The 13,118-nt window shown below is 40.2% G+C and overlaps 1 protein-coding gene across 3 annotated transcripts in view; it reads left to right on the forward strand.

Moving 5' to 3' along the window:
• FBN1 (fibrillin 1) overlaps positions 1 to 13,118 on the forward strand; it is a 257,163-nt gene that overhangs the window by 166,225 nt on the left and 77,820 nt on the right. For 2 of the 3 annotated variants that reach the window (XM_020888719.2, XM_070469329.1), the window contains 7 exons: positions 807 to 932; positions 1,052 to 1,180; positions 1,966 to 2,091; positions 2,192 to 2,317; positions 4,621 to 4,743; positions 5,918 to 6,043; positions 8,196 to 8,321. In XM_020888719.2, the coding sequence (XP_020744378.1) occupies positions 807 to 932; positions 1,052 to 1,180; positions 1,966 to 2,091; positions 2,192 to 2,317; positions 4,621 to 4,743; positions 5,918 to 6,043; positions 8,196 to 8,321 (882 nt within the window). Of the gene's footprint in view, positions 1 to 806; positions 933 to 1,051; positions 1,181 to 1,965; positions 2,092 to 2,191; positions 2,318 to 4,620; positions 4,744 to 5,917; positions 6,044 to 8,195; positions 8,322 to 9,151; positions 9,677 to 13,118 lie in introns of those variants that run through there. The other variant, XM_070469330.1, reaches the window with a different exon arrangement.

Genomic DNA, 13,118 nt, shown 5'->3' on the forward strand with positions numbered 1-13,118 from the left:
GTCTCTCAAGTAAATTCAGAGAAACTTAGGTGATTTAAATTCAAAGGTTGTGGTGGTCCATTGCCAGAGAAGGACTAGATGTTCCTGAGATTTAATCTGCCAGTTCTGTCTCTCATAACATTTGGTAGAAATGAACTTGATTTCTTAAGCTCTAGGTCTTGCTTTAGAAAGGCCCCTATAAAGGGAAACTCAAATCACATGTTACAAGTGCAGTCCCCACATACGTAATAAATACTTGTACACTTTACTTGTATTAATGAAACCTTCATATTGAGAAAATATTTAAAATTAGTACTCCTTATTTTAAATGTGTTTTAAATAGTATACAGCATTTATAAATAATTTAAATTATAAATGACATCTCCTTTGAAATTATTTTTAGGTATTAAAAAAGTGTCAGGAAGCATAAATGAATATCTCATTCTGCTACATACTCAATTTGGTTGCTATAGGACAGTCTATTTGAAAACCTTTTATATGCTTTACATGTAGACACTAGTGACTTGAGAATTTTTATTCATCCATTCAGCAAATAGTTCAGTGTTTGGTATGTATCAGATAGTGTTCTGGGCTTTAGAAGGCCAAATAAACCCACTCTTTACTTCTTTATAATACTTTCTAAAATGGAGACGTTTAGAAGTCTAAAACTGTTTACAAAGTCCTATTTCTGGTAGTCATCACATTTTTTAGAGGTGTATGACCAAGACCTTAAGTCAAGCCCTCTGTCTCCCTGGGTTTCACATGGGGTGTGGATTCCTCCTAGTGGATCACTTACAGATTTGTCCCACACTTCATTTTTCTTGAAGACATCAACGAGTGTAAGATGATTCCCAACCTGTGCACCCACGGCAAGTGCAGGAACACCATTGGCAGCTTCAAGTGCAGGTGTGACAGCGGCTTTGCTCTGGATTCTGAAGAAAGGAACTGCACAGGTCAGTGAAGGGGCTCACCCTGGAGGGACACCCTTGGGCACGCGTAGTCTTTAACGTGTGGCCACCAGAAGTAAAGCTGTTCTGATGCTCACTGCTGCCTACTTACCGTTCTTGTGCAGATATCGATGAATGCCGCATATCCCCTGACCTCTGTGGCCGAGGCCAGTGTGTGAACACCCCCGGGGACTTTGAGTGCAAGTGCGATGAAGGCTATGAAAGCGGATTCATGATGATGAAGAACTGCATGGGTGAGTGCGTGACCACTGGATCAGCCCAGGGAAGAAACAAGCTGAGACGCTGGGGTGACTCACTGCCTGTGAGGGTTCCCCCTGCTCCCCTAGTGCGCTGGTCTCCTGACCAGTGAGTCAGGCATTGGTCTGTGGCAAAGGGAGACTGACATATGGAAGGAATGAGGGAATTCGTGCTGTGGGGTGGTGGGTAGTCTGTAGGTCCCTGAGAAGTGACCTGGAATAGACACCCTGGGGAAGAAAGAACAATTCAAATACAAGCTGTGTTTTAGGAGTCACATTCTAGAGTTTCTATTCATCATTTCTCTAAAAGGAGATTAATTAAGATAGTTGCATTAGATCAGGTTCCCTAGCAACAGGCCTGAGATGGGGATATTTTTTGAGTGCTCTTAGGAGAAACCTGTAAGAAAGGGAGGGAAGCAGCTTAGGGCAGGGGAGGAATAGAAGCAAAGTGTTAGGCTGGCTTTTAGCTTTAACCTGATCCCACAAAGGCCTTGGAGTGTGAACAGCACCCAAGAGTTGTCCCAACTCCAGGCCAGGGAGCTGAGATTTTATACTCCCGGGTCAGTTCGGCTATGAGCCGCCCCCAGCATGGGAGGGGGTATAACTTCTCACCTCCCAGCCATTTCTGAGTGAGGTGGGTAGCAGTTCTCCAAGAAGGGAGCCTGTGAGCCACTAGCAGCCAGGACTCACAGCAACTGGGTTCTGAATGTGCTGACCAGGTCATGGGGGTCTGGGGCAGGACACCTCCCAAATCCTCAACAGGGGTCATTTCCGTGTTGCAGATATCGACGAGTGTCAGAGAGATCCGCTGTTGTGCCGAGGAGGCGTGTGCCTGAACACTGAGGGAAGTTACCGCTGTGAATGTCCTGCTGGCCATCAGCTGGCCCCCAACATCTCGGCGTGTATAGGTAAGGAGGAGGACCACTGAGCTGTGGCCGGTCATTGGGCCCACATCTTAGGAGTCGGAGGCTGACGGCTGCCTGTTTGCTATTCTGATTTTCTAAACAGACATCAACGAGTGTGAACTGAGCGCACACCTCTGCCCCCATGGCCGCTGCGTGAACCTCATAGGAAAGTACCAGTGCGCCTGCAACCCTGGCTACCACTCGACCCCTGACAGGCTGTTTTGTGTTGGTAAGTTCTGTAGCTTATGCTATTTCTTATTTTCTTTAGTCTCTTTCTGAAGCACTCAAGCCATGTTCTCTGAGTTCCATCTCCGTCACTAGTTGCTTTTACTTAATGTTTCCAGTTTTCCTGGAAGTAAAAGTCTTCTCACGGTAGCTCGTCATCTTTGGATCTGGCCTCCCTCATCTGTTTAAAGAACCAGTGCAGTGAAGACTGTAGAATGTTTTAGCTCCAGCAAGTACCGTTTGACCCACGCTGCTCTAACTAGTGAACGGTAGCATATGCTTCGTTTCTGCATGTGCACACCCAGGCACATCAGCAAGTGATTACCGACTGCCTGAAATAAGTGTAGTCTGGTGAGTGCTGGGAGGAAAACAAAAGGCACAGGGTGTGATCTCCACCCTTAGGTAGTTTGGAGCAGCTCAGATTCCAAAGAATAATTATTGGGAAGAAGACCATAGTATGTTTATAGCTCACAGAGCAATAGAAGCCAGGTCTGGCACTCCTTAAAAATGGAGTTTTGTGGGACAGGCATTTTGCTTTGTGGCTAGCCCTGGGGAGGTTTAGTTGTACTGGGAAGAGTAGCGCAGAAAGCCCGTGGCTTTATTGTGCTCAGAGTCAAAGTGAAACCTTGTAGAAGACGGCCAGTTTTTGCCTGCGTTGGGGTATACCCCATGTGGGACTGCCAAGTCTCACATGGTTTCCACCCAAAATCATAAATCAGCCCAGATTCTTCTGACGCGTGGCCCCAAGCAACTCAGAACTCCAACTCAGGCCCTTGAAGGGGATTGGAACTTCAGCCAAACTGAGTGTCGAGTTTGTAAGGGAATCCGTGACCCAGAGAATTTCACCCACATGACCATTGTTGTCACTGGCGTGTGTTCTAGCACCCAGTACTTCTCCTGTATTGTATGTGGCACACCATATATTGTATCATTAATCATTCATCTAACTCCCCAACTACAGTGTAAGTGTTATAAAGGCAGTAAGTATGTCCATCTCATTCATGTTAGGGTCTTATCTCTAGCACACAGTTCAGTTCATTTCAGTTCAGTTGCTCAGTCCTGTCTGACTCTTTGCAACTCCATAGACTGTAGCACACCAGGCTTCCCCGTCCATCACCAACTCCTGGAGCTTGCTCAAACTCATGTCCATCGAGTTGGTGATGCCATCTAACCATCTCATCCTCTATCATCCCCTTCTCCTCCCGCCTTCAATCTTTGCCAGTATCCGGGTCTTTTCCAATGAGTCAATTCTTCAAATCTGGTGGCTAAAGTATTGGAGTTTCAGCTTCAGCATCAGTCTTTCCAGTGAATATTCAGGATTGATTTCCTTTAGGATGGCCTGGTTTGATCTCCTTGCTGTCCAAGGGACTCTCAAGAGTCCTCCAACACCACAGTTCAAAAGCATCAATTCTTCAGCGCTCAGCTTTCTTTATAGTTCAACTCTCACATCCATACATGACTACTGGAAAAGCCATAGCTTTGATTAGATGGGCTGTTTTTGGCAAAGTAATGTCTCTGCTTTTTAATACGCTGTCTAGGTTGGTCATAGCTTTTCTTCCAAGGAGCAAGTGTCTTTTAATTTCATGGCTGCAGTCACCAACTTCAGTGATTTTGGAGCCCAAGAAAATAAAGTCTGTCACTGTTTTCATTGTTTCCCCATCTATTTGCCATGAAGTGATAGGACTGGATGCCATGATCTTAGTTTTCTGAATGTTGAATTTTAAGCCAACTTTTTCACTTTCCTTTTTCACTTTCATCAAGAGTCTCTGTAGTTCTTCACTTTCTGCCGTAAGGATGGTGTCCTCTGCATATCTGAGGTTATTGATATTTCTCCCAGCAATCTTGATTCCAGCTATGCTTCATCCAGCCTGGCATTTTGCATTATGCATATAAGTTAAATAAGCATGGTGACAGTATACAGCCTTGATGTACTCCTTTCCCAATTTGGAACCAGTCTGTTGTTCCATGTCCAGTTCTAACTGTTGGTTCTTCACCTGCATCCAGATTTCTCAGGAGGCAGGTCAGGTGGTCTGGTATTCCCATCTCTTTCAGAATTCCCCACAGTTTGTTGTGATCCACACAGTCAAAGGCTTTGGCAGAAGTAGATGTTTGTTTGGAACTCCTTAGCACACAGTAATTGTGCAGTTAGTATTTGTTGAAGGAACCAAATGATACAGTGACTTGCAGTTGCCCTAGAATGCTCTTATAATTTTGCATTCTGTTTTACTTGACCCATACATACCTGAGATATTCAAACATGGGCCATCATCACATAGAGGAAGGTAATATTATTTTCCTTTTTCTTAGACATTGATGAATGCAGCATAATGAACGGTGGCTGTGAGACCTTCTGCACAAACTCTGAAGGTAGCTACGAATGTAGCTGTCAGCCAGGATTTGCACTGATGCCTGACCAGAGGTCCTGCACAGGTAAGTAGGTTTTAGCTTCCTGGAAACTCTCAATAACAGGTCCCTATGAGGAGTGGTTCAGGGCCTGGGCTTTGGAGTCAGACAGCCCTGACTTCTAGTCTTTGTTTTGTCACATGGTTTAGCTGTATGTCCTTGATGAAGATCCTTGACATCTGATCCCTCATCCTCAAAATGGGTTTCAGATTGCCTGTATGGAAGAATATGTACAGCATTTAGCATAGTACCTTGTACATGCTCAGTAAGTGCAATATAAAATACAGTACCTGGCACATGCTCAGTAAGTGAAATATAAAATAGATTTTCTTCATTGATTAGAATTTTGAAGAATCTGATCTTATGTCCTGTTTCAGTGCTACTGAGGGTATGTTCTCTGGACCAACATCAGCATCACCAAGAATATGTTAGAAATGCAAAATCTCAGCCCTCCCTCTCACCCACACCTACTGAATCAGAAACCCCTGTGGGTGGATCTCAGTAATCTGTTCTCTCAAGCCATCCAAGTGATTTTGGATGCATGATAAAATTTGAGAACTGCTGATATAATTTATGCTTCCCGCTGTATCACCTGGGCTAGAAGAGCCATGTTAGTCAGAGATGGGAAATGAAGTGGGTAATATAAGTTTTAATTTTGGCTCAGGTTAAGAAGAAAACTTAGGTTTAGGAACCAAAATTATGGTACTGGACCTAGTAAAATCTCCCTTAAAATCACTAGGTATAAATTGGGCTATAAAATTAAAATTTGAAAATAGGTATTTATGCTAAAAATACATCTAATTAGATAGGCTTATTTTTAGCATTTTTTAATCTTAAAATATCTATAAGACAGCAAATAAGAGACTTAGGCATTTAAATTTGAAAGTTAGAAAAATAAGATTCATGATCTTTCAAGTGATAAATTTATATCAGAGATAAAAGTACAAATTAAATGATGGTCTTTTAAGAGTGTGTGGGCCTACATCCTGAACTGTATGTTGTAGATCTTGAAAACGATTCTCTCTTGTTTTACCCAAGATAACCTGATGGGATAATTTATGCAAAGCATTATTTGGATTTCAGAGCAAACAGTCCTGTGTGAGCAGGCTGAGTGTACTTGACTTGGGTCAGTTAACTTTTTCATCACTGATGAATGGAACCCTTATCAACAACATGTCATCATTGGCTTTATTCTCTGCAGACATTGATGAGTGTGAAGATAACCCCAACATCTGTGATGGTGGTCAGTGTACAAACATACCTGGAGAGTACAGGTGCTTGTGTTATGATGGATTCATGGCATCTGAAGACATGAAGACTTGTGTAGGTAAGCAAAGACAGGATTTTCCAATTTGCTGGTTATTCACAAGTGCTATTGTATTACATAGACTTGTTTCAGTAGTGAATATATCCTATGGGAAAAGTAAAAATATTTAGGAGCATAATACTAATAGTATTCCAAAGTTAGCATTCCAAGAAGCATCTTTCTTGTGACTGTGCTGTGATGCTCTTGTCAGTATGTTATATGGGCTGAGCTAACACTTGGTCACCTCCAGAGGGACATTTCTTTTATGTCTGTGCATTATTTTTGGCCATTTAACCCTCCTTTTGGTCTACCTAGAGTTTGGCTTTTCAGATGTTTTCAAGGTAGCAAAATTGACTTTTGACAAGAATGCAATACATTCTAGAATTGATTGTTTTGGAGGGTTTCTATTACTGTCTTCAAATCTGTCAGACCTTTTAAAGCAATATCTAATCTGCCTTTAATTCCATTTATATTTTTAACTTCAGACATTGTAGTTTTTACCTCTAAAAGTTTGATTGGGTCTTTTTCTGGTATATTCAATGTCTCTACTTAATATGCCCTATCATTTCTCTAGCTTTTTAAATGCAGGGAATACAGTTACAATAACAGTTTTTAAGTCCTTGTCAACTAATTCTATTACCTATGTCAGTTCTAGTCCATTTCAATAAATCGACTTTCCTTTTTATTATGGGCCATATTTTCCTCTGTCACTGAATGCCTGGTAACTTTTGATTGGATGCTGGTGGTGGTTTAGTCCCTAAGTCATGTCCAGCTCTTGGAGATTGCATGGGACTATAGCCTGCCAGGCCCCTCTGTCCATGGGATTTCCCAGGCAAGAATACTGGAGTGGGTTGCCATTTCCTTCTCCAGGGATTGGATGCTAGACATTGTAAATTTTGCCTTACTAGGTCCTGAATATATTTGAATTCCTAGAAAAGTTTCTGAGCTTTGTTTTGGAACATAGTTAAATTATCTGGAAACAGATAGGTCCTTTCAAAGTCTTGCTTTGAAGCAGCAGTTGGGTTGGGCTTATTTTCTCTTATTGCCAAGGCAAGATCCTCCTGGATACTCTGTTTACTTCCCTGTAGATGATGAGGTTTTCCAGTCTGGCTGGCATGAACAAATACAATTTTATACCTTCTGGGAACTCTGATGATTATTCCCTTTAATTCTTTTGGATGATGCTTCCTCCAGACTTAAGAGTTTCCTTACATGAATTTACTGGTCACTACTCATCTGGATATTGTTTGGGTCCCTCTGCAGATCACTGTGGTTCTGTGTGTGTGTATGTATGTACATCTCTTTTCTGTCCTTAACTTGGCACTATGAACTCTGGCTACCTTGGCCTTCCACCTTTACCTCTCCAACTCATGGACATTTCCTGGTTCCATCTGCCATACCCTTCTCTGTGCTACCGCTTTAAAACTCCCTGCACAGTAATCTGGGGCATTTGTAGAATCCACCTGGCTTCTTTCTCTCATTGATCATTGTCTTTGTTGTCTATATTGTCCTTTTTTGTTGTTTTTATTTTAAATGAAAAGGTAAATTTGGTTCCTATTACTCCATCATGGTCAGAAACAAGAGTCTAGAATTGCAAATATTTAAATTATATTACATTTGTATCTTTTGAAAATGCTTACCAAATATTTGTGAAGTCCTCAAAATTAAAGTCATGCCATTCAAAGTAAAGAAATGAATGTCATAAGAAAAGATAATTTTTAATTAGGGAAAGATTTAGCGTTTGTAACCATCTACCCTTAGACTATTAGTTCACCTATCTCTTCTTTCAAACTATGGAACTAAAATGTTAGCATCATGCAGTCAGCATTAAAATTTTCATCTTGCAACAGAATGTGCTGTTTTAAAAAGTTTTCCAGACTGTCAGAGAAACAGGCTCTGGTTGAGGACCAGACGTAGAGTGAATCAGTTTATTTGATTACTTGACCTCCTTTTTCTGGTCCAGATAAAAAGCCAGTCTGCAGGGTTAGCCTTCAATGTAGAAAGCATTGAGCTATGTAATTGTTATGTAGTTGAGCTATGTAAATGTACTTTTATTTGTGTGAAAACATTTCATCTTTTCTATTTATTTGTCATAGTTGCTTTATCTCAGGGAGAATCTGTCAGTGATATCAAACAAATGGTTACATTTATTAATAATATCTGTATTTTACAGATGTCAATGAATGTGACCTGAATCCAAATATCTGCCTAAGTGGAACCTGTGAAAACACCAAAGGCTCATTTATCTGCCACTGTGATATGGGCTATTCAGGCAAAAAAGGAAAAACAGGCTGTACAGGTATGTTTCTTCCAACTGAACAGTAAAACCTTTAGTGGTTAAGAGATTGCTACCATAATTATAGATTAATATATGTTTTAAAAACTATTATTATTTTAATTGCACTATAAAGCATTTTTCATTAACTTAGCCTGCACTTCTTTGAAACTTGTCACATTTTTAGATTGAATCTAAGATGAGGTTTTTTTTTCCCCTTTACCTATGAAAAAAGGCATATGGGAAAAATTGCTGCCATAAATAACTCTATAAATATCAGCATTTTAAGGTTAAAAATAGCATTTTATGTCAAAGTAGTTAACATGATAATTACCAAACATTCATATCTCTTTATTAAAGCCAACTTTTCCCAATAGCCTACATTGTCAACTCTTTTTACTGTTTTATAAGTGAAATTACTTTTTGAAGAAACACATCCTCCAATTCATATATTTCATCAGTTCTCATTAGTCTTCAATTATTTTTAAATTAGTGTGCTTTTGATGAATTAAATTGCTTTAGCCCTATAGATTCCTGCAGATCTCATAAAGTGGTAATAAACCATAAGTCTTGCTTGCTTAATACTAATAGCACAAAAGGTCTTTTCACAATATTTGTAGGCTACTATTCAATTAAACATCAAATGGAGGAAGTCACTCTGAGTGCATAATGTTGTTTCTACGTGTTAATTGATTTTCAAACTTGAGGCAATGATGGAGTAGTACATGGAATAATAAAGTTTTACTGTAGTCACCTATAGTAATAAAACAGATGATGGGATATAGTGTAATTTAAGACACAGTGGAGGAATTTCCCTGGTGGCGCAGTGGTTAAGAATCCACCTGGCAATGCAGGGGACACCGGTTCGATCCCTGATCCAGGAAGATCCCACATGCCATGGGGCAGCTCAGCCCATGCACCACAACTGCTGAAGCCCATGCGCCCTGGAACCCGTGCTCTGCAACGAGAGAAGCCACCGCAGTGAGAAGCCTGCTCGCCTCAATTAGACAGTCCCTGCTCTTCGCAACTAGAGAAAGCCCGTGTGCAACAATGAAGACCCAGCGCAGCCAAAAATAAATAAATTTTAAAATAAAATACAAAACCCACACATGATGGAGACCATGGTGGGCTTGAATTAGTTAACTGCATAATTTCTTTACAAATAATAGACTTTAATTTCAAAAGCCAGTTTGGTAAGCCATTGTGACTTAAACATTAAAATACTTGCTGAGTGGTGATGTTAATTGATGTTAGTTATATCAATCTTTTTCAAGAAAGTTTCTAATATATGTGCTATCATTTTAAACTGTTTAATAATGTGATTTCAAAAATATGGATATACAGATGTCACCAATAAATTGCTTTTCATTCAAAAATGACAGCTTTTAGCCAAGTTATAAAAAGAAGCATGTAGCTAGAATGCTTTCATGCTCACTATATTAGTCTTCATATGAAGCATGACTAGGGTTCCATTCTGTTACATGGCACAGAGTTTAAAATCTCTAGTCCTCATGTGTTCCCTGGGATACAAATGATGCTCATATCAGCATGTGTGTGGTTCAAGATTTATTTTTAGCTTTCAGTAACAATTTAAGACTTAGGGTAAGGGGTGTTGGTCTGGTAGTAACACAAGGGAAGGTAGGACGGTTCTTTATTTCATTTTACCTAGTAGAGGCTAATACTGTTGTTTGGCCAAGTTGAAGTCACTGAAATTCAACCCAGAGAACCATGATACTTATGAAGGGAGATGTTAATCCAATGGGACAGTCTTTATTCCCTATAAGAAAAAGATCTCTAGAATTTCATACTCTAAATTCCAGCTAAAGAGGCATGGGCAGAGGCTGACTGTTATAGATCTCTTACCATGAAGAAAGCTTAAATTTTCATACAACATTAATATCATTTTAGGTAAATAAGGTATAATGTATGTAATGTCCTTGGGACAGTGATTGGCATATAGTATCTGGTCACTAAATAGTAGTTATTGTTGTCATTATAAAATGAGGCACACAGACACAGTGTCTAGAGGCCATTTTAATTTAAAACATAACTTCTAGTCTAGCAGAATTCTGTGCTGCTATTTACTAAGATGCTTGAAATCAGCTTAAGAAGGAAATCTTACTCTCTATATTAAAAGGCTTCTTTTTTGTAACTGAGTTTATACAGACATTAGGCTATAGGTACAAGAGCTGTGTACTCCACATTAAATGAGATGACCCCAGTTTTACATTAAGAACAGTAGTCTTTTAGTAAATCACATAAACAGAAACATGGATTTGAAGTCCAAGAAATATTCTGTATCTTCCCCCAAGGGCCAGCATCCCTCTTCCCACTTCAAATTATAGCCTAAAATGATTTTTCAATTGCATAAAATTCAGCTAGTACTGTAGGCAGAAGAATTGAATTTCATGGCCTTTTTGATATCACAGTAGCATGGCGTATGATAGTCTCATGTAATGGAGTAGAATTCTGAATTTTATTTCTAGTTCTTTTACTGGTTCAGGAGCTTGGGGAAAATCACCAGGGTGCTCTATAGTTATGCAAGTGTTCCCCTTGGGTTAGAAGCCCTGCAGTGGAGGATGGAGGAGAGGGTGCCTTAGGGCAGGAAGAAAAGAGGTTCTGTGTAAATCCTGCTATTAACAACCAAGGGTATCACATTGGATTGGAAATGACTTACACAAACAGGAATTGGCAGCAAGTTTGGTATACTTAAAAACAAGTTTTTAAAAATCTGAGCCAAATTTTTTTTTTTTAATCCCATCTAACTGGGACTCTTTTAGCCTGCTATTAGTTTAAAATTAGTGTCACTTACAGCTTAGAATACCATCAGGTTACCTTGGTGATAGTACTTTAAAGACAAGTGTTTATAATGTCCCAGGCAACTAATGTAAATAGAGATATATATCTTGCCTAATGGGATAAGAAACCTCGCAACAAATCACAATGAAGAACAAACCTGGAAATATATTTTGATGATAGATAAAAGAAATATATCTACTTATATTTCTGTACATATATAATATGTATATGTATATTTTAAATGAGTACCTTGTAAAGGAGTCATAAAAATATGTATGCTATTTCATAGAGAGGAATTTTGTTTCATGAGAACTTAAAAAATGTCCTCTGGGTTCCATTACAGCTTTGTCTAAATATTTCAGCTCCCCTGTCATTACTGATTGTTTCCATTTTAACAAATAAACATGTTTTTCCCCCCAATCACTTTAGCAGTGTTCAGAATCCACCCACTGACTTACATTCCTAGCCCACACAGATGTTAAGGGTTTCTTCTTGCTCCTTAAGCTTTGTTCAAATTGTGGATAAGGCTGAGGGGAACGTTCGATTTAATGAAAGGAGAAGAGACGTTTTCTTGTAACCTAGAACATGGCTCTTCTATCCTTGGCTGATGGGGGCTGGATTACAGGTTTTCCTGTGGTCCACACATACAAGGAATGTGTGTTCTGATTCTCATTCTGACTCTTCTGCTTCTCATTCTACACAGTTGTGATCAGACAACGGTCTGGAAGAAGGAACACTGGGTTTCTGCTAGGTGCCATCCTTGGTGGCTCCTAGCTTTCTCATGCTAATCTGTTAGAACCACCTCCTATCAGGTGCTTCCTCAGTCAGTCAGTGAGTAAGGCATACAATTTTTTGGAATATCAGTTATTTTATTTATTGGAGTATAGCTGCTTTACAGACATACGATTAAAATCAGGATTGTTTTCAGTTAAAATAGCATGGGTAATTCAATATTCTGTAATGGCCCATAGGAGAAAACAGTCTTAAAAAAAAGGAGTGGATTTATGTGTATGTGTAACTGATTCACTTCGCTGTCCACCTGAACCTAATACAATATTGTAATTCAACTATACTCCAATTAAAAAAAAAACTTTAATAGTGGGATTGCTGGACAATTCCATTTCAGTCTTTCTGCTTTTCATAGGAGACATGTTGCTGTGGGTGTAGTCCATGAAAGAGAATCATATACTTCAAAACCACCAGCCCTCAGTGAAAATTTGCCCTCATTTCCTTCCAGCTCCTTATCACTGCTAATTGTCCTGCCCTGGCTGTTAGCCTGTGAAAACTCCGTGGGTGTTCAGTTAAATAGTCTTGGCTCAAATTTGGGTCCAAATTGAAAAACCCAAGTAGCCTTCACGATTGGCCTCTCCATTCACTCTAAGGTCCTCTTCCTCATTGCCTCCCCACAGAGATTCCACGGGGTGCCAGCCCTGCTGGACTCGATGCCCAGAGACTGACCCCTGCATGGCAGGCAGGCAAGCATTTGAGTGGGTGACACAGCCTCTCCCGACCTGGCTGTCCAAGGAGGCCAGAGCAGCTCAGAGCACAAGCTCTTTCTCAAGTGTCAGATTCAAGTGGAACCTACCCAGAATCTGGGCATGGGGTCTGCCCAGACCACACCCTTGCTCTTCACTAGAGCCACGGCAGTGGGCCCTTGGCGTCTCTGTGAGGGAGCTTTGGTGGGGTGAAGGAGGTTGCAGTGTCAGCCCTAAATTTGAATTTCTTTGCTTTTCTTGGCTTGTGCTTAATCTTAAAAAGGAATTTTCTGTCTGGAGCGAACTTGTGGGGGAAAGAGAACATTTGTGCAGAAAGAGATGTTCTTGGCAAGCGTGTACTTTGTTTCCTTCACATTATTGAAGAGTAGGGTGTTTGAATACGGTGTTTTTGCTTGCTTCTTTCCCTTATGGCTCAGTTTCCCCTTCTGTTTGCTTTTACAGTGATGTACAGTCTTAGGCCCAGGTCTGCCATGGAAGCAATTAATGAATAATAGTTGGTGTGTACATGCACATACACACACACATG

This window comes from Odocoileus virginianus, chromosome 6 (genome assembly GCF_023699985.2).
Source record: "Odocoileus virginianus isolate 20LAN1187 ecotype Illinois chromosome 6, Ovbor_1.2, whole genome shotgun sequence".
Taxonomy (NCBI): Eukaryota; Metazoa; Chordata; class Mammalia; order Artiodactyla; family Cervidae; genus Odocoileus; species Odocoileus virginianus.